The sequence below is a fragment of the Panulirus ornatus genome, chromosome 30 (genome assembly GCF_036320965.1).
Source record: "Panulirus ornatus isolate Po-2019 chromosome 30, ASM3632096v1, whole genome shotgun sequence".
Lineage (NCBI taxonomy): Eukaryota > Metazoa > Arthropoda > Malacostraca > Decapoda > Palinuridae > Panulirus > Panulirus ornatus.
Window position 1 is genome coordinate 24,749,256 of NC_092253.1, and position 24,585 is coordinate 24,773,840.

At 38.7% G+C, this 24,585-nt stretch overlaps 1 protein-coding gene across 4 annotated transcripts in view; it reads left to right on the plus strand.

Moving 5' to 3' along the window:
• Positions 1–4,674: 4,674 nt before the first annotated feature.
• LOC139758500 (UDP-N-acetylglucosamine transporter-like) overlaps positions 4,675–24,585 on the plus strand; it is a 28,814-nt gene continuing 8,903 nt past the window's right edge. The window contains exons 1-5 of one of the 4 annotated variants that reach the window (XM_071679990.1): positions 4,823–4,975; positions 8,109–8,217; positions 16,841–17,001; positions 20,049–20,159; positions 23,103–23,216. In XM_071679990.1, coding sequence (XP_071536091.1) covers positions 16,935–17,001; positions 20,049–20,159; positions 23,103–23,216 — 292 coding nt within the window. In that variant the 5' untranslated portion in view covers positions 4,823–4,975; positions 8,109–8,217; positions 16,841–16,934. Of the gene's footprint in view, positions 4,796–4,819; positions 4,976–5,113; positions 5,299–8,108; positions 8,218–16,840; positions 17,002–20,048; positions 20,160–23,102; positions 23,217–24,585 lie in introns of those variants that run through there. The other 3 variants (XM_071679988.1, XM_071679987.1, XM_071679989.1) reach the window with 3 other exon arrangements.

The window sequence follows — 24,585 nt, forward strand, 5'->3', positions numbered from 1 at the left end:
TATATATATATATATATATCCACTTCCGCTTCCATGGTTCCATCCGCTGCCAGATCCACTCCCAGATATCTAAAACACTTCACTTCCTCCAGTTTTTCTCCATTCAAACTCACCTCCCAATTGACTTGACCCTCAACCCTACTGTACCTAATAACCTTGCTCTTATTCACATTTACTCTTAACTTTCTTCTTCCACACACTTTACCAAACTCAGTCACCAGCTTCTGCAGTTTCTCACATGAATCCGCCACCAGCGCTGTATCATCAGCGAACAACAACTGACTCACTTCCCAAGCTCTCTCATCCCCAACAGACTTCATACTTGCCCCTCTTTCCAAAACTCTTGCATTTACCTCCCTAACAACCCCATCCATAAACAAATTAAACAACCATGGAGACATCACACACCCCTGCCACAAACCTACATTCACTGAGAACCAATCACTTTCCTCTCTTCCTACACGTACACATGCCTTACATCCTCGATAAAAACTTTTCACTGCTTCTAACAACTTTCCTCCCACACCATATATTCTTAATACCTTCCACAGAGCATCTCTATCAACTCTATCATATGCCTTCTCCAGATCCATAAATGCTACATACAAATCCATTTGCTTTTCTAAGTATTTCTCACATACATTCTTCAAAGCAAACACCTGATCCACACATCCTCTACCACTTCTGAAACCACACTGCTCTTCCCCAATCTGATGCTCTGTACATGCCTTCACCCTCTCAATCAATACCCTCCCATATAATTTACCAGGAATACTCAACAAACTTATACCTCTGTAATTTGAGCACTCACTCTTATCCCCTTTGCCTTTGTACAATGGCACTATGCACGCATTCCGCCAATCCTCAGGCACCTCACCATGAGTCATACATACATTAAATAACCTTACCAACCAGTCAACAAAATTCTGGGGGCCTTGAAGAATGTGTGGAAGTCGAGAACATTATCTCGGAAAGCAAAAATGGGTATGTTTGAAGGAATAGTGGTTCCAACAATGTTGTATGGTTGCGAGGCGTGGGCTATGGATAGAGTTGTGCGCAGGAGGATGGATGTGCTGGAAATGAGATGTTTGAGGACAATGTGTGGTGTGAGGTGGTTTGATCGAGTGAGTAACGTAAGGGTAAGAGAGATGTGTGGAAATAAGAAGAGCGTGGTTGAGAGAGCAGAAGAGGGTGTTTTGAAGTGGTTTGGGCACATGGAGAGAATGAGTGAGGAAAGATTGACCAAGAGGATATATGTGTCGGAGGTGGAGGGAACGAGGAGAAGAGGGAGACCAAATTGGAGGTGGAAAGATGGAGTGAAAAAGATTTTGTGTGATCGGAGCCTGAACATGCAGGAGGGTGAAAGGAGGGCAAGGAATAGAGTGAATTGGAGCGATGTGGTATACCGGGGTGGACGTGCTGTCAGTGGATTGAATCAAGGCATGTGAAGCGTCTGGGGTAAACCATGGAAAGCTGTGTAGGTATGTATATTTGCGTGTGTGGACGTATGTATATACATGTGTATGGGGGGGGGGGGGGGGGGGGCCATTTCTTTCGTCTGTTTCCTTGCGCTACCTCGCAAACGCGGGCGACAGCGACAAAGTATAATAAAAAAAATAAAATATGATATATATATATATATATATATATATATATATATATATATTTAAAAAAAAAAAAGAAAAAAAAAAATATATATATATATATATATATATATATATATATATATATATATATATATATATATATATATATATATATATATATATAAAAAAGAAAAAAAAATATATATATATATATATATATATATATATGTGTTTTATATTTTCTCCTGTCATTTTCTCAGTATGTAGCTAAACCGAAGCTATACTGAGGCAGAGTAAATACTAATAATGCAGTTGCTGTTTGAAATAGTTTACATAGTTACAGGACAAGTTCTCTTTGGTCCTAACTTGTTGGAGAAAACGACATTTGTGGGTAACTATTCCATTGGGGTGATTTTTTTTTTCACCTGATCACCGTGGTTAGGACATCTGGTGAACGGGTGTGCCTAACTACAACTGGTCGAGGATGAACTGCAAGAAACATCTACAGACATTTTGCTCAAGACAAACGAATAAAATCTACGGGTGAGTGCCTGCCGTCGAGAGACCTATCCTGCGCCAGGGTTCTTGCTCCTGACGAGTCCTTAATACCTCATCCTCGCACGAAGCAGAACCTCGAGTTGTACCTGACCATGAGTCATACCCGAACTTCTTACACATTCACACATATTTTTCTACTTCTGGGAGATGATGGCCCGGTCATCATCTCCCAACTACTGATGTAAGCTGGCGACATTACCCCAATCCCCTGACCATCAATTCACCTCTCCCCATAGTTCCAATCGCCAGTCATCAAAATGTACTAATCCATCAGATGCTTCACTGCACATCACGTCCACCCACAAAAATACTACTCAGAGAATTGGACATGCAACGACCACTTAGAAACTATTAAAGCATCCCCACAAACCATCATGCTCCCAGCACAAACACCCAACAAACAACAGCACAAAGCCCACAATCTCATCATTCACAAGCAAAACCTGCTACTCCGCTGAACCCCTCAACCATAGACTGAACATCCTACAACCCATTAACAATGGCATCAAAAACAAACACACAGGAAATCTCAACCAGCTCTGAGAACACATCCACATAGTCTTCCTCTAACAAACAAGACTCGCATCCAGAAACACCCCCAATACCTTTCTACAACTACACAACCATAAAACAAGACAGACAATTATGACAAAGAGGAAGGTTCATATATTCAGAATGGGACACCCCTATAAGTTAAATTTCAATGGCAAGTGGCTCAGCGTTCATTGCCGAAACATGAGAATGTCTATGCAGCCCTGGAAGGATATCAGTTCTTCATTAAGAGGGACACGACAAAAATTTCATGAATTACCTACGGACACCGTGCCATGAATGTTGCACCATCAACACCTCACATGGATTATTTTTCCACCCACACGTCTACCTCTTCGTCCTGCTCGCAACCCTGCCGTGTTAGAGGAAACTGTCTCTCAGCAACTACATGTGTTGTGGATGACGTACTGCTTGAGGCAAGACTCAGGATGAACATGACACTCGACTACGAGAAGTGCGCGATAAAAAATAAGAAAATTGTCTCATTATACTTTTAACCAAATGAGAGTTCGGTTCATGCGAAGCTGAATATCTGAGGTTCCGCATTATTAGCATTAGCATTTAAAAGACTCATTTGAAAAAAAAAATTACCATAACTGAGAGCCAATACATATCCTTTGTATCTTGTTGAAAGAGATTAGTTTGAGAATGGGTCCGAGCAAGCGGTCGATCAAGAAATAGTTTCCCCTAGATTTCCCACTCATTTCTGACCGGAGCTGCCCGTTTAACTTGTCTCTGATGCATCGTCAATGACTCACAGTGAGAAGACCCATGATTACGTATCAAGATAATTAATTAACTTAGGTTCAAAAGAACAATTCTCGGGCACAGGAAGAAGCGTGAGCCAATTCCTCCAAACTGACCACTCACACCGTACCTGATGTCTGGTAGAAAACCGACCAGGAAATTTTCTACATTTTATACCTTCCTCTTAAGTGATGATGTGGATTCTCCACTTACCCCAAAAGTAGAAATCAGGGACAGTGACAAAACAAATCGGAAACCTTTTAAATACAAAGTGAATGTAAGCGAAGACTCGCACAAGCGCCATGCCGACCAACTTCCACCCTCTCCGTCACTCATGATGGCTCCGCCACCTCAACCGCTTTTGTAAGTAACTCATTCCGAAGTTGATCTGTAGGCGAGGGGTGCCTGAGCACCTGACTCTTCCTCATCTTTACCCTTCTCTCACTTATGCCATCCACACCTGCCGTGGCCCGTGGGTGTTGGAAATCCGTCACCTGGGTAGTATGTGCTGGGTATTACGGTCTTCGGGTATTACTATTACTCGTAGTGTTCCAAGTTCTCTCCATCTCTCTGTGAACTCCGCTTTTTTCTAGTCTGTTTAGTCATATGAAAGATTAATGAATTAGGTTCAAGATGTGTTTGATTTATCATATCATTTGTTTTCAATATGTTACAAAACAAATTCAACCTATCAACTTCATCAAAGGCGAGGTAGTGTTGTGTATCCTTGTATCGAGAATTTAAGATACAAGGATATACATATCTATTAGGTGTCAGAGACGGCTGTTGTAATTTTAATAAAAGTGCCTACACCCTCGAACTAGCACCTCCTACAATGACTGATGACCCCTCAGTTTAACCTTATTGGTAGTAGAATAAAGGAACAAACTGCAGTGCCCCTATTCTTCCCCTGGAATTGAGGCTATGTGAAACTTTCCATACATTAGAAATATGCTTTTACAGCATGGATATACTTTAACACGATGACTGTATGGTAATTAACATTACAGAATGCCTGTAGATTTATAATCGTAGCAAGAACATTAATAAGGATGACATTTTTCTCCAAGTATAGAAAACAGGCTGCTGTCCATATCACTTTAGTAACCACAAGCAAATCACGAAGCCAAGATATAAATATATGATACGATCGCATTGATTTCTGGCCACTATTTCTGTGACATCAAATTATTCAAATATAAGTTGCAACTTATATTATTTTTTATGTAAGATTTGTGAAAGACTTTAGGAAAAAGTGTGACCTGACCAAAATCTGACTTTCAGTTGTGCCACATTTTTACTCTCAATCCTAGTGTGTATGGCCTCCGAATCATCCTTAGCACCTGGTCGTGGTAAAGATTTGACGTTGAATGCCTCTTTATTCCTGATAATTGATAAACCTATAACCTTAACAGCCAACTAACCATCATGGCCATGGGAAAAGCTAACCCTTAACGTCAACAGCCAGGCAGGGACGCGTCCTCCACCCTTACCTTCGAGGCAGGTCATCCTTTTTTTAACACAGTGCTACGGTAAGTAACTCAACGTAAGTTAAAGGTCTTTATTACAGATGCTGACAAAGATGTCTTTCAGTTACCATTAGGTAGGACATCATAAGCCTTTTGCTTTCTTTGTCACTGATACATTTGTATGAAATGTTTAAGAATGTGTGGCACTGCACGTACCTTGTTTGTTGAGGGAGACGCATCCTTTTGCTGTGTGAAGACTGAAAATAAAACGATAAAACTCCAGATTAGAGACACCATAGAAATAACTAGGAAAATGCATCTCAAATGACTCTGTACACATAGTGCATCCTGGTGCAAGTGATTTAGACGGGAGAGGCAGGAGCAAGGTAGAGAGCCATTAGTTTATCGTACGAGTAATAGACGAATGACATTATGAACGGCTATGATGTGGGGTAGAAAAGAAACATGAACCTTTGAAAACCTCACCACACTTCACTTAGGGGAAGACATTTACCTGATTTTCATGATTATCGTCTAATTATGCCAACATTATTTTCATCATGTTGCTGTACTGGACTTCTGGCTGGAGTAAACCCACTGCGAACACAGCAAACATTCGGCAAACAAACTTCCCAGCATCAAAATGCAAGTAACCCCATAACATTTATGTATTTTTCTAAAAAGAAAATAAAAGATAAGGGGAATTTAAGATGCTGGGGACACCTTAGATGAGGTTTTCATAGCCTGATTTCTAGAAATGTTTGACTTCTGTTCCCCCTTTTGTCTGCTCATCACAGCCCTTCCCATGATTAAATACATCATACAGTAAGATGGTGAAAACTAATGCAAATTACGTCTCCTAGTCCAATAAATCTGTTTTGCTGAGTATGAGGATCCATTGGTATGCTTTTTTTTTTCGAAGTCTTTGTGATTTAGTTGTTGCTACTGAACTAGAACTCTACCAGTTGGATTCTTAAGATTCCTAAGTAGTTTTTAATTAGTAAATGTATTGTGGGACATGCAAGAGTTAGTTGAGGGGTCACGGTTCATGCAATATGAGCCATATTCCTGTGTATTACTTTTCCCTGATGTGTTGCCTTTGCTGTTTTACGTGATCTTCCAGTGTGGAAGAAGAGCTCATTATGCAGTTTTTCCAGTACTCTTATAGCATGACAATGAATTGATAGTTTCTGCTTATGAAATATATGAACCAAGGGTCCATTTTACTTGCAACCATTTCTTCCAATAATCTTTCACATTCATCAGGTGATATAATCCATTACAATAAAATACAAATTTTATTGCTGATACTTGTTGACTGTTTAATTGGGAAGTAGGACACAGGGCCCAATAGCCAAAATTTTGGTTCTCTTTTAACTTTACTTATTCCTATGAGGAAAGGAAAGAAGGGTAATATGGCTCTGTCCCTTCCTTCCTCTGCCTCTGGCAAAATCCAGCAGGAAAAGAATGTAAGAAGTACCTTGCCTTCTTGAAGTAAGTCTGCATGAAATTTAATGGAATAGAATGAAAGGGAAGTCCAGTTCTAAAATTTATTTTCCTACAATATATTTTTAAGGTCTGTTATGAGGAAAAAGAATCAATGAATATGCATATTTGTTTCCCTTGAAGTCATTTATGAGATACCTGAACTGATTAGAAATATGTTTGACAGTTTTGAAGATGTTGTGCTTCCATTAACAACAGTTAATGTTAACTTACTCCAGGGTTCAATACTTCCATCACATCTATTTGCAAAAATCTTTTTCCTATTTCAGTGTTACATCTTTTTGCTGTGAGTTTCACTTCAGTGGTCTTAACATTTTTTTTTTATTTATCTATTTTTGGATAGAGTTTCATATTTGTTGTCAGATGTATATTAGATTTTGATAATGTGTATAAGGTCATTGCACCACTGTTAATAGAATGGAGATCTATTCTTTTTAGCCTCCCTTCATGCATCAAATTTCTCAAGAGCTGGAATCAGTTTTGTAGCCTGTATTTGTACATGTCCCAGCTTTTACTCATCTTTCTTATAATGTAGGAACAGGAGCAATTTTAAGGAAGTGCAGTCTTTTCTTATGTTACAATCGAAGAAAATCATACGAGATGATTCAGCTCGTAAAACATTTATAGGTGTGAGATTTAATTTCAAGGAATTTTTCCATCCCTATTGTAAGTCACAAACTAAATGCTGATTTTTAAAGTACACATTAATCTCATAAACTTATCTGAATTGTTAATTTTGTAGGTTAGGGGCAGCATCGAAGTAACAAATCGATGGATATATTAAGCCTAATAATTGTGACGTGGAAGGACCCTCTAAGATTCTGAATATGGTGATTGTGGTGACAGCTGTGAAGCTCAAGGAGAACTTGGAATTCATCATTGTAAAGTTGGTGAAATCTGTAAAAGTCAACAGAACTGTGAAAGTCTTAACCAGCTTTCCCTAACAGTCAAAATGTTCTTAATTTTTGATGTTACTTGAAAACTGTATGATTTTAATGGTCTCCATTAGATCCAGTAGCTGAATTTTTATATGGAGTTTGCATTCAAAATGTGTCAAAGCATATGAGCCGCTGAGCAAATTACTTGCAGTGAATATTCTTGAGCAAGTGACAAAGGTAGTAAATTAAAACCATTATTGGTATATTTTGATATTATCATTAAGAAGTTCAGTAAGTATTGGCTGCTTGGGGAAGTAGATGAGGAATTCATAGGTCCTGTATATTTTTACAAGTCTTTCACCATATATTTATCGTTGCTCTCCCCTACTGTCTTTTTTCATGTCATAGAATTATTTCTGAATTCCTTAGCTATTTTTCTGCTGCCCATAAATTTCTTTATTTACTTCAAATTTAACCAAAGCATATTGATTTTTTTTGAGAAGTCATTGGATAAAAATGTCCTTTGGGTACACATTAGCTGTATATCATTGCTTAACGCACCTTAAATATGTGCATGTTATTGATTTGCACATAAAAAATCACATAGAGTATTTTGATTTACTTGATGTAGTTCACACATTCTCAGAGGAGTAATTTTGGGAGGCACTTTTCAACCTGCCTCCAGCTCATGAGTTACACAGTCACTTTGGTTGTGGTGGGCAAATAGTAATACATTAGAAATGCTTTATGATATGTTTTTTGTTCTTGCATCTTACAAGCTTTACATGAATTTCTTTCAAATATTTCTACAGAACCAGAGTTAGTAGCATAAACAGCAGTCCACTGGAGTTTTCAGTTATCTTGTTGCTGAAAGCATGCTTACTGATGTCCATTCTGTACCAGTTCTTCAATTTCTTCATGGTGGGGCCTCTAGTAATACTCTCTCCATTTAAATGAAATATACCCTCATATCCATCCTTTCCATATATAAATATGGTTAAATATTACTGGGTCCAGACTCTCAAATGTCATTCCAATGATATCCCTTTTAGACATCAGGTTTTAGTTTAAATTTTTCAACCTTACAGTAAATTGATAAGTAACTACACATTTAGTGCAAAATATTAGGATGACATATTGATATATTCACATTGTTTTAAGTATCTGTCTGCATCTCTTGATGTCTCATTCCTCATAAGAAACCTATCCCGTGGTGGATAGCTATGATGGAAAAATCTCCAGTTTCACTCATCGTAATACAGCTCCTTATCATGCTACATCTCTGTTACACCTTCCTGTGACCTCTCTACAAAGGATTCCCACATTTTCTTCCTTTCCTTCACCACACTGTTTCTTTTTGTCTAAGTCTTGTGCAACTTAACATGCATCCTCTCTACGTGCTGAAATCACTTTGAAGTATTTCTCTTAACTCGCTTTGTGACACCACATTCCATGTCATTTCCTTTGTGTGACATCCATCTTCTGTTCATTTCAGCATTACTTATTCTGTCCCCTCTGCTAATTCAGTATGTATACTAACAAGATATACAAAAATATTTTCTGGTACTGATAAAGGAGAGAATAAGTTATTTTACATGTGCAGAGACCATAAGGCAGCATACACACATTGGGGTATTGTCTCATATGTTATATGCCTCATACACAGGTAATTACCACTCTAAAAAATAATGTAATATTATTAGTTAAGGATGGCATTATTTCTCTGTTAAATCAAATTTAAGATAACCAGTTTTTCACTCCTTTTATGTATTTATGATTATGGACTAGTGATAGTGATACAGAACATTGTAGGTGTTAATTTCATGTAATCATATATAAAAATTTTTGGTTACCCCTGCTTTTGAAATGTTTCTTAGGATAAAGATTGTACTGCATTCATTTTGATCGTATTAATCAATAGTTACTTAGAAGTTTAGGTACAAAGCTAACAACAAACCCGCCACCTTCAAGGAGAGAGGTTTTACTCATTTTTGGGTGTATTTGCAGACATCATTTCACTCAGGTAATATTGTTATTCTGTTTCTGTAACTTCTCACAATAGAACTTCAAACTCACTTTTTGGATCATATGTAGGCTAGGATGCTGTAGGTTTTGACATTTAACCTTTTTGTATGTAATCATCACATAAGTTTTTTTTTCACATAGTATGTTTCTTCAGTGAAATTGATATTTTAGAAGTCTTGAAGACAATATTTCAGCAATGATTGTCTTCAGAAGCACAACCCCTACCCAAAAATCTTGCCTGTGACAGATTCAGTAAATGTACAATCTCTGCTCTACTAGGGTGATTCTGATGTATTACCATGGACAGGGAAGAGAACATTTTTCTCCGTTACCTTATGTATTGATAACATAGAATAGTTTCATGAGAAAAGTAATTGAAATATATGTCCATTTAATACAGCACATGTTTAGTAAGTGAAACTTTATCACAACTTATTTCAACCTTTTGAATTTAGTTGCAGCACTAAATCCAGACTTTATTCTTTTTCATTTAAACAAATTTACAATGTCTGTAATAAAAGTCTCAATACTTCTTCCTCTGTCTGCTTGTAATTTTTCTTAAGCTTGTGCTCTTCTAAAGGAAAGTAATAGCATGTACATAGAAGCCATAGAAAGTACAATCATTCAATGATAAAAGAATTTGCCTCTAAGGGAGGATGGTATCTCTACAGGTAGGGCCCCTCCCACACAATGTTAGTGACATTAAACTTCACAAAGCATTAGCATTGTCCTTCATCATGTCCTCAAACAAAAGATACTTAACACTGCCCCTCCATGAAAATGACAAGAAGTGGTTTGCCAGCTTCATAGCTGGCCACCCAGCCAAGGACACTCACAAGGGCCTCACCTCTAAAACCCACCAGCTCTACGGTGGAGTTTCCCAAGGAGCATTTCTTTCTCCAGCTCTCTTCCTACATGACATCCCTTTATCCCTTGCAGACCACAGAATGAAGGTCCTCTCATATGCAGACAACTTTACATCCGCAGCATCCTTACACTACAGAAGCAACGACAAACATGCAACACTACATTAAAGGGTTGGATCATTGGCTTGCTCAGATCAGAATGTTTTATCCCACAGAATTCTTCAGTTACCCATTTAACCCCAGACAGACATAAATCCTACCTTGAATGGCCAGTGCTCCCACTCTACAAAACTTCAACTATTCTGGGCTTCACATATGACATACATGACATTCGCCTCCCAGTTACCAACAAGAACACAAATGCGACAAACAAACTAAATGCCCACAAAACACTAACTCATGACTGATTTGGATAAGGAAAAGAGTCCTTTATTATCCTATACAAACAAATAATCTGTCCCACCTAGAACTATACTCCACCAGCCTGGTCATTTGCCTTGTCAAATACGAATAAAGTATAAGACACAGCTACAAACCTCACAGAACAGAACACTCAGAACAATCACTGGCTGGCTAGTAACTACAAACACTTAACACATACTGAACAGAACAAAAATTCTCAGTACAATTCCATCTCAATTTTCCCAGCACTCTATTCTTTGCAATGGCACTAGACCCTTCCCATTGGCCTCCCATTACCTCCAATAGATCACTGTGTGAATCCTTTCATTTGCAGTTGACTTCATAGTCACTTTATAGCACCATGGTACTACTCAAGCAGCAACAAGTATGCAACATTGCATTATTCATTAAGGATACTGGTTCACACAAGACAAAGTGTGTGCATCCACACAGACGTCCACTGTTCATGACAGACATGAATCCAAGCTTTACCCTCTTGTCATCCTGAATGTTTAACCACTCCAACTCAATACATGTTCAACCCATTCTAAGTATTGCTTACAACATATGCATGACATTCGCCACGAAGGCTTTATGTAAACTATTTGCACTCGTACCAGATTTTGGTCAAGAAAAAGATTCCCATAGTATGCCTCACAAAGATTTTTTCTGCTCTAACCAGAACTATGCCTCAACTTCCAGATCATTCACCCTGTCATGGCAGATATGATAAGACTGCAAACCATACAAAAGAGGCTTTAGAACTATCACTGACTGCTTAACAACCACAGACATTTAACACCTATGCAGTAAAGAAGATTACTTTCAATATACTTGCTGTAAGCTTAGGACTTAGGTCTTTGCAACAGCACTAAACCCCTCCTGCATAAACCACTTCATAACCAAGAATTAAAAACTTAACCCTGCTCCATACTTCAGCACCCTATATTTACAGAACCCTACTACCCTAACAAACATGACACTTATAAAACACATACACACTGTAACAACTTGACAAGCACTAAGGAACTGGGCCAGAAACCTGTTCTTAAACACCACCTCACCAGAAACCATGTTCTATAAGCATGCACAATTTGCACAGACACAGACGTGACATCACCACACGTCATGATTTCTGATCCTTCCTGGTGGCTCTAAGCATTGGAAGAACCCTATAGAAGGGCATTAAATGTCAGAAGAGTAGATAGATCAGTATAACATATATATTTATTTTTTATTTATTATACTTTGTCGCTGTCTCCCGCGTTTGCGAGGTAGCGCAAGGAAACAGACGAAAGAAATGGCCCAACCCCCCCCCCCATACACATGTATATACATACGTCCACACACGCAAATATACATACCTACACAGCTTTCCATGGTTTACCCCAGACGCTTCACATGCCTTGCTTCAATCCACTGACAGCACGTCAACCCCGGTATACCACATCGCTCCAATTCACTCTATTCCTTGCCCTCCTTTCACCCTCCTGCATGTTCAGGCCCCGATCACACAAAATCTTTTTCACTCCATCTTTCCACCTCCAATTTGGTCTCCCTCTTCTCCTTGTTCCCTCCACCTCCGACACATATATCCTCTTGGTCAATCTTTCCTCACTCATCCTCTCCATGTGCCCAAACCACTTCAAAACACCCTCTTCTGCTCTCTCAACCACGCTCTTTTTATTTCCACACATCTCTCTTACCCTTACGTTACTCACTCGATCAAACCACCTCACACCACACATTGTCCTCAAACATCTCATTTCCAGCACATCCATCCTCCTGCGCACAACTCTATCCATAGCCCACGCCTCGCAACCATACAACATTGTTGGAACCACTATTCCTTCAAACATACCCATTTTTGCTTTCCGAGATAATGTTCTCGACTTCCACACATTTTTCAAGGCCCCCAGGATTTTCGCCCCCTCCCCCACCCTATGATCCACTTCCGCTTCCATGGTTCCATCCGCTGCCAGATCCACTCCCAGATATCTAAAACACTTCACTTCCTCCAGTTTTTCTCCATTCAAACTCACCTCCCAATTGACTTGACCCTCAACCCTACTGTACCTAATAACCTTGCTCTTATTCACATTTACTCTTAACTTTCTTCTTCCACACACTTTTCCAAACTCAGTCACCAGCTTCTGCAGTTTCTCACATGAATCAGCCACCAGCGCTGTATCATCAGCGAACAACAACTGACTCACTTCCCAAGCTCTCTCATCCCCAACAGACTTCATACTTGCCCCTCTTTCCAAAACTCTTGCATTCACCTCCCTAACAACCCCATCCATAAACAAATTAAACAACCATGGAGACATCACACACCCCTGCCGCAAACCTACATTCACTGAGAACCAATCACTTTCCTCTCTTCCTACACGTACACATGCCTTACATCCTCGATAAAAACTTTTCACTGCTTCTAACAACTTTCCTCCCACACCATATATTCTTAATACCTTCCACAGAGCATCTCTATCAACTCTATCATATGCCTTCTCCAGATCCATAAATGCTACATACAAATCCATTTGCTTTTCTAAGTATTTCTCACATACATTCTTCAAAGCAAACACCTGATCCACACATCCTCTACCTCTTCTGAAACCACACTGCTCTTCCCCAATCTGATGCTCTGTACATGCCTTCACCCTCTCAATCAATACCCTCCCATATAATTTACCAGGAATACTCAACAAACTTATACCTCTGTAATTTGAGCACTCACTCTTATCCCCTTTGCCTTTGTACAATGGCACTATGCACGCATTCCGCCAATCCTCAGGCACCTCACCATGAGTCATACATACATTAAATAACCTTACCAACCAGTCAACAATACAGTCACCCCCTTTTTTAATAAATTCCACTGCAATACCATCCAAACCTGCTGCCTTGCCGGCTTTCATCTTCCGCAAAGCTTTCACTACCTCTTCTCTGTTTACCAAATCATTTTCCCTAACCCTCTCACTTTGCACACCACCTCGACCAAAACACCCTATATCTGCCACTCTATCATCAAACACATTCACATATATATATATATATATATTCTTCTTTCTTTTCTTTTAAACTATTCGCCATTTCCCGCGTTAGCGAGGTAGCGTTAAGAACAGAGGACTGGGCCTTTTTTGGAATATCCTCACCTGGCCCCCTCTGTTCCTTCTTTTGGAAAATTAAAAAAAAAAAAAAAACGAGAGGGGAGGATTTCCAGCCCCCCGCTCCCATATATATATATATATATATATATATATATAATTTTAACCTATGTTTTCCCTCCACCTGAATGTCCTGCCTGGTATAGTAATGTATAAATAGCAATGCTGTTTTCCTGTGGGGTGAGGTATCGACATGAATGGATGAAGGCAAGCAAGTATGAATATGTACATGTGTATGTATGTAATGCTGCATATGTAAGATTATTAGTGAAAGAGAAGAGAGAGGCATTTGAACGATTTTTGCAGGGAAAAAATGCAAATGAGTGGGAGAGGTATAAAAGAAAGAGGCAGGAGGTCAAGAGAAAGGTGCAAGAGGTGAAAAAGAGGGCAAATGAGAGTTGGGGTGAGAGAGTATCATTAAATTTCAGGGAGAATAAAAAGATGTTTTGGAAAGAGGTAAATAAAGTGCGTAAGACAAGGGAGCAAATGGGAACTTCAGTGAAGGGGGCTAATGGGGAGGTGATAACAAGTAGTGGTGGTGTGAGAAGGAGATGGAGGAGTATTTTGAAGGTTTGTTGAATGTGTTTGATGATAGAGTGGCAGATGTGGGGTGTCTTGGTCGAGGTGGTGTGCAAAGTGAGAGGGTCAGGGAAAATGATTTGGTAAATAGAGAAGAGGTAGTAAAAGCTTTACAGAAGATGAAAGCCGGCAAAGCAGCAGGTTTGGATGGCATTGCCGTGAAATTTATTAAAAAAGGGGGTGACTGTATTGTTGACTGGTTGGTAAGGTTGTTTAATGTATGTATGATTCATGGGGAGGTGCCTGAGGATTGGCGGAATGCTTGCATAGTGCCATTGTACAAAGGCAAAGGGGATAAGAGTGAGTGCTCAAATTACAGAGGTATAAGTTTGTTGAGTATTCCTGGTAAATTATATGGGAGGGTATTGATTGAGAGGGTGAAGGCATGTACAGAGCATCAGATTGGGGAAGAGCAGTGTGGTTTCAGAAGTGGTAGAGGATGTGTGGATCAGGTGTTTGCTTTGAAGAATGTATGCGAGAAATACTTAGAAAAACAAATGGATTTGTATGTAGCATTTATGGATCTGGAGAAGGCATACGATAGAGTTGATAGAGATGCTTTGTGGAAGGTATTAAGAATATATGGTGTGGGAGGCAAGTTGTTAGAAGCAGTGAAACGTTTTTATCGAGGATGTAAGGCATGTGTACGTGTAGGAAGAGAGGAAAGTGATTGGTTCTCAGTGAATGTAGGTTTGCGGCAGGGGTGTGTGATGTCTCCATGGTTGTTTAATTTGTTTATGGATGGGGTCGTTAGGGAGGTGAATGCAAGAGTTTTGGAAAGAGGGGCAAGTATGCAGTCTGTTGTGGATGAGAGAGCTTGGGAAGTGAGTCAGTTGTTGTTCGCTGATGATACAGCGCTGGTGGCTGATTCATGTAAGAAACTGCAGAAGCTGGTGACTGAGTTTGGTAAAGTATGTGAAAGAAGAAAGTTAAGAGTAAATGTGAAAAAGAGCAAGGTTATTAGGTACAGTAGAGTTGAGGGTCAAGTCAATTGGGAGGTAAGTTTGAATGGAGAAAAGCTGGAGGAAGTGAAGTGTTTTAGATATCTGGGAGTGGATCTGGCAGCGGAAGTGAATCATAGGGTGGGGGAGGGGGCAAAAATTCTGGGAGCCTTGAAGAATGTTTGGAAGTCGAGAACATTATCTCGGAAAGCAAAAATGGGTATGTTTGAAGGAATAGTGGTTCCAACAATGTTGTATGGTTGCTATGGATGTGGGCTATGGATAGAGTTGTGCGCAGGAGGGTGGATGTGTTGGAAATGAGATGTTTGAGGACAATATGTGGTGTGAGGTGGTTTGATCGAGTAAGTAATGTAAGGGTGAGAGAGATGTGTGGAAAATAAAAAGAGTGTGGTTGAGAGAGCAGAAGAGGGTTTTTTGAAATGGTTTGGTCACATGGAGAGAATGAGTGAGGAAAGATTGACCAAGAGGATATATGTGTCAGAGGTGGAGGGAACGAGGAGGAGTGGGAGACCAAATTGGAGGTGGAAAGATGGAGTGAAAAAGATTTTGAGTGATCAGGCCTGAACATGCAGGAGGGTGAAAGGCGTGCAAGGAATAGAGTGAATTGGAACGATGTGGTATACCGGGGTCGACGTGCTGTCAGTGGATTGAACCAGGGCATGTGAAGCGTCTGGGGTAAACCATGCAAAGTGTGTGGGACCTGGATGTGGAAAGGGAGCTGTGGTTTCGGTGCATTATTACATGACAGCTAGAGACTGAGTGTGAACGAATGGGGCCTTTGGTGTTTTTCCTAGCGCTACCTCGCACACATGAGGGGGGAGGGGGTTGTTATTCCATGTGTGGTGAGGTGGCGATGGGAACAAATAAAGGCAGACAGTATGTATTATGTACATGTGTATATATGTATATGTCTGTGTGTGTATATATATGTGTACATTGAGATGTATTGGTATGTATATTGTGCGTGTGTGGACATGTATGTATATACATGTGTATGTGGGCGGGTTGGGCCATTCTTTCGTCTGTTTCCTTGCGCTACCTCGCTAACGCGGGAGACAGCGATAAAGCAAAATAAATAAATAAATAAAATATATATGATTTTAACCTATGTTTTCCCTCCACCTGAATATCCTGCCTGGTATAGTAATGTATAAATAGCAATGCTGTTTTCCTGTGGGGTGAGGTATCGACAGGAATGGATGAAGGCAAGCAAGTATGAATATGTACATGTGTGTGTATGTAATGCTGCATATGTGTATGTATATGTATGGATATATTTATGTATATGTGCACATGTATATGTATATGTGTATATGTATGTATATATGTATATGAGTGGATGGGCCATTCTTCATCTGTTTCTTGGCGGGACCTCGCTAATGCAGGAAACAGTAATTATGTATAATGATTATAAAAAAATGAAATATAAACCTACAGTGTTTCAGCAAAAGATTCTTGTAGTTATTTTGCATATTTTATGTTACTGTCATTCCCCAATTTTTTCTTTAATTTTCTTTTATTTTTGTGCGTATGTTGCCAGATAAGGTTGGTGGGCTCATTGGAAGTAATATCAAATGCATCAGTATTCCACTGCAGCACTTCATCTTGCTTAAGACAGTTGCTTTTGAGGTATTATGACAACCAAGCCATTTTATAGCCAAAATGCTGCAGCAGAAAGTTGCAACCTGAGCTTTGAAAAAGGTAGGTAAACTCATGTCGAACCATGTATCCTTGAGTAGGTGTTCCCATGCAATGAATGAAATCACACATAATGTTTCGTTCGATTTCATTTATTGTCTAAACAATGGTAATTATGTAAAGGATGCTTTGTAACTCTATTAATGAAATATTGCAAGCATTTCAAATGAATTTTGTGACCAACAAAGAGTTTTGTGGATCAGTATTTTCTTAGAATTTATGTTGACTTTGTGTTATATAGTGTTGCTTTGTAGTGTGGCTATGCAGTGTGAGCAAAGCTTTTGTTTAACTGGTAGAATTTACAGTATCTAGCAGTTATTTGAATATGCACAATCCTCCTTAGTTATTAGATTTGTTGGTGTTTGAAGCTATCACTATTAAAGTGGCTCCAAAAGGCACATCAGTTGCATATAGTGTACCTTAATTGAAGTCCCTTTATCATATTTGTTCTTCCTTGAAACTTATCTTACCTCTGAAGAGAGGAGGTTGATTTGGTGAAGGTGGTTATATGGCTGGGAGTGTTATGTCACCCTGGCTGTTAACCTGTTTATGGATGGGATGGTGAGAGAGGTAAATGCAAGGGTCTTGGAGAGAGGGACATGTCTACAGTCTATTGGAGGTGAGTCAGCAGCTGTTTATTTTTACATAGCTCTGCTGGCAGATTTGAGTGAAAAACTACAGCAGAAGCTGGTTTTTGAGTTTGGGGGAGTGTGTAAACAAAATTTGAGAATTAATGTGGAGAAAAGAAAAGCTATGAAGTTTATAATGGGAGACAGAGAGAGAGAGAAAGAGAGGTTGGTTGGAGTGAGTGCAAACAGAGAGAATCAGATAGAACCATGGGAGCTTAAGTTCTTAATTTCCTGGGGGCATTAAGGAATGTGTGGAAAGACATAATTGTTTGTGAGGGCAAAGATGGACATGTTTGATGGTACATTAGTTCCAACAGTATTATATGTATGTGAAGAGTTGGCTCAAGATGAAAAAGTATGAAATAGGGTCATTGTAATTAACTGTTTGTTTTTACTACCTATTATACACTTGTACTGCAAAGGGAGGGAGCGTTACACTCTTAGGTTCCCATATCTTTGAACATTTGCTACTATCACAGAACCTCTTGAATTTATGTATACTGTCTGCATTAACCATATTCTGTTCATCCACAACTCTTATGTTATAAAAGTATTTCTTTACAGCCCTATTTTCAAGTTTCTTACTAAATTTTATGTGTTCTATAGTTACTCTGTTCCTCCATCTCTCATAGTACTGTCCTCCTGTCCACTTTGTTGGTCTTTTATAAAAACTTGAAGGAAATGTTGGAAATGAAATATTTAAGGTTGTGGTGTTTGGAGGGTTGATCACAAAAGAAATGAAACAATAGGGTAAGAGAGAAGTGTGGTTGCAAGAAGAATATGTACAAGAGAACTGAAGAAGTTACGCTGAAAAGTTTGAAAGTATGGTGAGGATGACCAAGAGAGTGTACTAGTTGTTAGTGGAGGGAGCAAGGGAAAAGGGTGAACCAAAGAGGAAGTGGAAGGATAGAGTGAAAGAAGCTATGAGTGTGTGGTGGGGCCTCAACATGCTGAAGGGTGTGAGAGGAGTCATGGGAAGCCTCGGATAAGTGCATTTGTCGGGGTTAGGGGATCTGTGAGTGGAGATAGTTGAAGTATGAAGCAGGGGGCAAGCTTTCTGTTTCTGTCTGGGGGTTGTTGGTTAGGTGTAGGGTGGTTTGTATTGGAAGTGTCTAGTACTGTTTCTAAGAATTGAGTCCTGAGTACTTTGAGTAAGAATTGTATTAGGAGGATTTTTGTTTCACTGTGAAGGTGTTGAAATTTGTGTTTGTGGGCAGCTAGTGATGTTTCAAGTGCTCTACTTTGCATAGTTTGCAGGTTTGTTATATTTGCTCTTGATGGAATGAATGACTAGGCTGATGAGGGTAGTGTAAGGTGAAGCAGATGATTTCTTTGTAGAGGGTATTATGGGCTTCTTTATTCTTGCCTACATATAAAAAATTTTGTAATCATACAACCCCAGGATTCCCACAATGGGGCTCCTACCTCTTCAAGGCTGTCAGTAATTGACCCTTTTGCTCAGTAGCTAATATAGTCACTTTTGCAGTAAAAGAAAAATTTTTTTTTCATACTTGCTCACCATTTCCTCCTTGAGCGAGATAGCGTCAAAAACAGATGAAAGAGCTTGAGAAGGAAAATTCCTCTCTTGGCTCCTTGATCTGTTCATTCCTTTGGAAAGTAATACAGAAAGGAAGGATTTCCAGCCATCTGCTCCTGCCCCTCTTAGTCATCTTCTATGACAGGCAGGGGAAACGTGTTCTGTATTCTTTATCCCATGTCCTCTATTTTTCTTATATTATTGTATATATTTTTGATGAAGATAAAGTTATTTTTCATTCCTTTATCTAGATAATGTTTTGTCTGTGTGATGAGAAGTAAGAATGCAGATAATGCATGTTATATATACAAAAGTGTTTGAAACATGTAAAATATATGAAAATGATATGTCTAGGATATCTGAAATTATTTCTAGGAAATATTTTTTTTTTTCCTTTTTTTTTTTTTAATTTTCCAAAAGAAGGAACAGAGAAGGGGGCCATGTGAGGATATTCCCTCAAAGGCCCAGTCCTCTGTTCTTAATGTTACCCCGCTAATGCGGGAAATGGCGAATAGTATGAAAAAAAAAAATTGCACTTAGAAAACACAAAATAATTATATATTTCCACCGAAAAGGATGATCCATGTGACCAACCATGGCCTGCTCTTTTCAGAATAATATTATATACCAACGTACATCTTGCATTACTGATACAGAGAGAAGTGTACTGATTTTTTGATATCTTCTTTAATGATATATGATGCTGATATTCTGAAAGGGATTCTTTTAATTTTTTTTTGCACACTTTGAAATGTACAAAACAAAATGAATACATTGTTTGAGGATTATAAAAGATATTTTTTTGGTCAAATATTGACTATAAGATTAGAGAATGGTCACTGAATTAAGGAAGAAAAAAATTAAGAGTACATTTGATTTTACAGGCTATGGTGCAACAATCTGTGGAGTAGCAAGAGAACAGGGAAAGTCCTTAATAGGGTTTGAGGATGATATTATTCAAGGAAGAAGAACAGAGACTACTGTCATAAATGAAGGTAAAGTGAAAATCCAGGTTTTGTTAGTTAGATAATTCAGAAGCCAGGAAAAGACCATAAATCAAATGAAAGAGAAAATAGGACATTGAGAAATAAGTAGAATGAATGTTTGAATGATAATGAATCTCCAGAGTATTTATAAGAATACTTAATGAACACCATAAATGCATTTATTGAGTTAGAAGGTGCAAAAGTAGGACTCAGTGACTCGCTTGAGGATTAGGAGAAAGACAGGGAACAAAGAACAAGGGATAGGATTAAAACAGAAACTTTAAAGGAAGGTGTGAGAATTGATTAGATTTTTTAGAAAATCCAAGGGAATTATTGTAATGTGTGAGAAGCAGTCATAGCAAAATTGAAGAGATTAAGCACGAGGGATGTAGTGGGTCACTCAGGGATTCCTAACTTCTGATTTCCTCTTCAAGATATCTTAAAACATTTCATTTCTTCCAAGTTTTCTCATTCAAACTCAACCCCATCTAACCTGTCTCTTTCCACTGCTAAACCTGATAACCTTGCTTTCATTCACACTGACTCTCAACTCTTTTCTTTCACATACTTCCCCAAACTCAGGAACCAATTTTTGTCGTTTTTCATTCAAATCTGCTACAGACCTATCTTTATCCCCGAAAACCACACATTTACCTACCTCACCACCTTATTCATAAACATATTGAATTGCCATGATTTCATCTCACACCCCTGCCCTATACCTACCTTTAACTGGAACCACTCACCCTCCTCTACACCTTTCTGCATACATGTCTTACTCTCCTAATGATAATGCCTCTCTATTTCTAATAGCTTTTTACTCCTACCCCACAGAATTGAAACACCTGCCACAAACAATCTCTATTAACTATACCTTATGCTTTATCTAAGTCCATATATACCATATACAAATCCTTCCATTTCTTTAAGTATTTCTTACACACCTTTTTCAAAGCTAACACCTGACCCACACAATATTTATCACTTCTGAAACTGAATTGTTCTTCCTCTGTCCGATGCTCTGTACATGCATTCACCCTCTCAGTCACCTCTCTCTCATATAACTTCTTAGGTACTCAACAAATATACCTCTGTTATCCCCCTTGCCTCTATACATTATATAAGCATTTTACCAATTCTCGGACACCTCACCATGATCCATACATACATTGAAAATCCTAACCATCCAATCAGTTGCTTAATGATTCCCTTTCATAGAAATTCAGCTGCAGTACTGTCTACTCCAACCACCTTACCACATTTCATCATACACAAGGTTTTCACCACCTCTTCTCTTGTCACCATACCATTATTATTGACTCACTTCCCATACCTCCCTAACCCTAACACCCAACATCTGCCACCATGTCATCACTCATATTCAACAATCCTTCAAAGTACTTAATCCTTCTCCTTTTCACCTTATCACTGATCACTGTCTGTTACTATGTCCCCATTTTCCCCTTCACCAATAATCTCATTTGATCTTTTGTTTTTCTCATACATGTTTACCTCCCTCTGATTTTTTTTTTCTTATCATCCCTACTAAAGTTTCCTGATACATATTCACCTGGACTCTCATTTGTCCTGTTTTTCAGCCCCTGCACCACACTTTTGACTTTCTGGTGCATTCCCTTGTACATCCTCCAATCACTCACATTCCTTCCCGGTAAGTAATGCCCATACACTCTCTTTTCTCTTTCACTTGCAAACTAACTTCCTCATCCCACCACTCACTACCCTTTCTCACGTTCCTACCTCCCTGTTCCATATGCCACACACTCCTCTGGCACATGTCAGCACTGCTTCCCTAGATACTATGCATTCCTTTTCTACTTCCAAAGCTTCATTTTCTCCATTTTTGCCTTTCTTTACTCAGTTTCTCTTGGTGTTTCTTCATTCAAGCCATTTTTCCAGGCTCACTGATTATCACTACCTCTTCTTACCCATATCATTTACTCTTTTTTTAAAGTCTCCACAAATCTTCACCCATGCTTCCACCAAGCCATGACATTTCACCAGCTGCCCTTCTAGCAAATTTGAAACCAAGCATCACTCTTTTGCACACCTGTTAATTAGTTCATAATTCAATGATTATCACTTTCCATCTCTCTTTTTAAACCATTTATTCCCAATCTTTAGCCCTTTTTCAGCTCACATCTCTGAATACACTCTCATTCATACCCTCGAGTGCCATGTTACCCACTTTCACATTCAAATTACCCATAACTAATGCACAGTTTCTTGTATCATACTTGCTGTTATATTCTCTTAGTTCTTTCCAAAACCATTGCATTCTCCTTCAATCCTCTCATGTCTAGGTGCTTATGTACTGATAATTGCCCACCCCACATAATCCTCTTTCATATTTACCCACATCAGTTTGGGGCTCACCTCTGACATTTTTTCTCACAGTCTCATAGTAATAATGATAATGATAACAAAGATAGTAATGATGATGATATATAAAGGAACTACCATATTCTTGAATGCTATGGGAGCCACTACATAAGATGGTCTTGGTGCAGGAAGGTAAGGTAAGCTAAAGTGTATATGTATACCAACCTACCATTTTCCATGTCATTGAAGTAACATCAGGATCAGTTGCTTGAACTTTTGAGGAAAAATCCTTACTTGACTCTTTCTCTCACACCCTTAAGGAAGTTGATATTAGAGGGGAGTATTTCCAGTCTCCTCCCCCTTACCACTCCCAAGCCTTCTTAAACATTCCTTGTGACATGCAGGACATATGTGGGAAGTTTTGTTTCTCTCCTGTCCATCTTGTGCCAGGTAACCATCAATTGATTACCCCAGGGTTTAGGGTAAGTACCTCTGTTGGCTGTAAGCTGGTTGCCCTTTCAGGAACTTAAACAGCATTCCTTGAAATTTATAAGTTTATGTTATTGTGTGTGATGATTATCTTTTAATTAATTTTTTTTCCTCCTTCAAAAGGCACTTTACTGAAATATGTGAGTTTGGTGACTCTAACATTGCAGAGTGCAGCTGGAGCACTCAGTATGCGTTATGGTCGCACTCGGCCTGGAGATATGTTTATTGCTTCAACTGGTGAGTTTTTACTAGTTTTCATTAATTGATACCTTTGTCATTCTTCAAGTAAGTGAAGAATATTTACATATTCCATGGCTTGGTATTTAGAAACTGTGGCATTAGATGTTCCTTATATTGTAAATGGGAGCTATCTTACAAACTGAGGTTTAAAGTACTTAATGTTTTGCTTATGTTAATATACGGCATTGAGTCCCTGGCTTAAGCCTTCCTTGTTTTGTACCTCTAAATCATGTAACCTGGGTCCAGAAGAAAGTTAAACTTAATAGTATTTGAGAAAGGGAAGATAGAATGCCAAATGCCTTGAAATGAAGAAAATGAATACTTACTTTGAAATGCATTGGTATGCCATTTAGTAATTATGGAGGTTCTGATAAAAGAGGAGCTTGAAATTGAATGTTAGAAGTTAGCTTTGATAGTCTAGATGGTTTCTAGAGGGAATTTTACATTCCAATGTAAAGTTTGTTTGTGAAACACTAGTATGTTTTAGATTAAATGCTCAAGTACATTTTCTTCAAATTGTTTAAAAAGATGGAAGTTATGAAACTGGAAGTATAAGGAGAATGAAGGATGAAATTAGAAACATTATTTTCATGAAGGGAATAATGGATGATTTAAGTGGCATAGAGTAGTATCAAAAGTAATGTGGAATAGCATTGAAAAGATGCTGTGGTTTTGAAAGATCTACAAAAGTTAACTTTATTGTTTTGTGCTGCATGGATTATTAGGCAAAGATTATCCATTGCATCATCATCAAGAAAGGTTGAATATTTCTAGAATTACTGCACTCCTCTGAATATAGTTTATAATTAGACTGACTTATACAGACAATTTCTACGTGTTTTTTCCTATGTAAATATCAATGGGGTTAGGGGAGAAAGAATGCTTCCCACATATTCCCTGTGTGTTGTAGAAGGCGACTAAAGGGGGCCGGAGCTGGGGGCTAGAAACCCCTTGTGGATTTGTGTGCTGAAAAAGGACTGGTTTATAAAGAGAGATATACATTAGTATACGTATGGGAGTAGGAGAGATGGTCAGAGGGCATTATTGGATTACGTTTTAATTGATAGGTGTGTCTGATCACTATCTCGTGGAGGCGAAGGTGAGGATTCATAGAGGTTTTCAAAAGAGAAGAGAGAATGTTGGGGAGAAGAGAGTGGTGAGAGTAAGTGAGCTTGGAAAGGAGACTTGTGTGAGGGAGTACCAGAAAAGATTGAGAGTAGAATGGCGAAAGGTGAGATCAAATGATTTGAGGGGAGTGGGTGAGAAATGGGATTTATTTAGGGAAGCAGTGATGGCTTGTGTAAGGCACAATGGTTGAAAAAGAGGGTAAATGAGAGATAGGGTGAGAGAGTATCATTAGATTTTA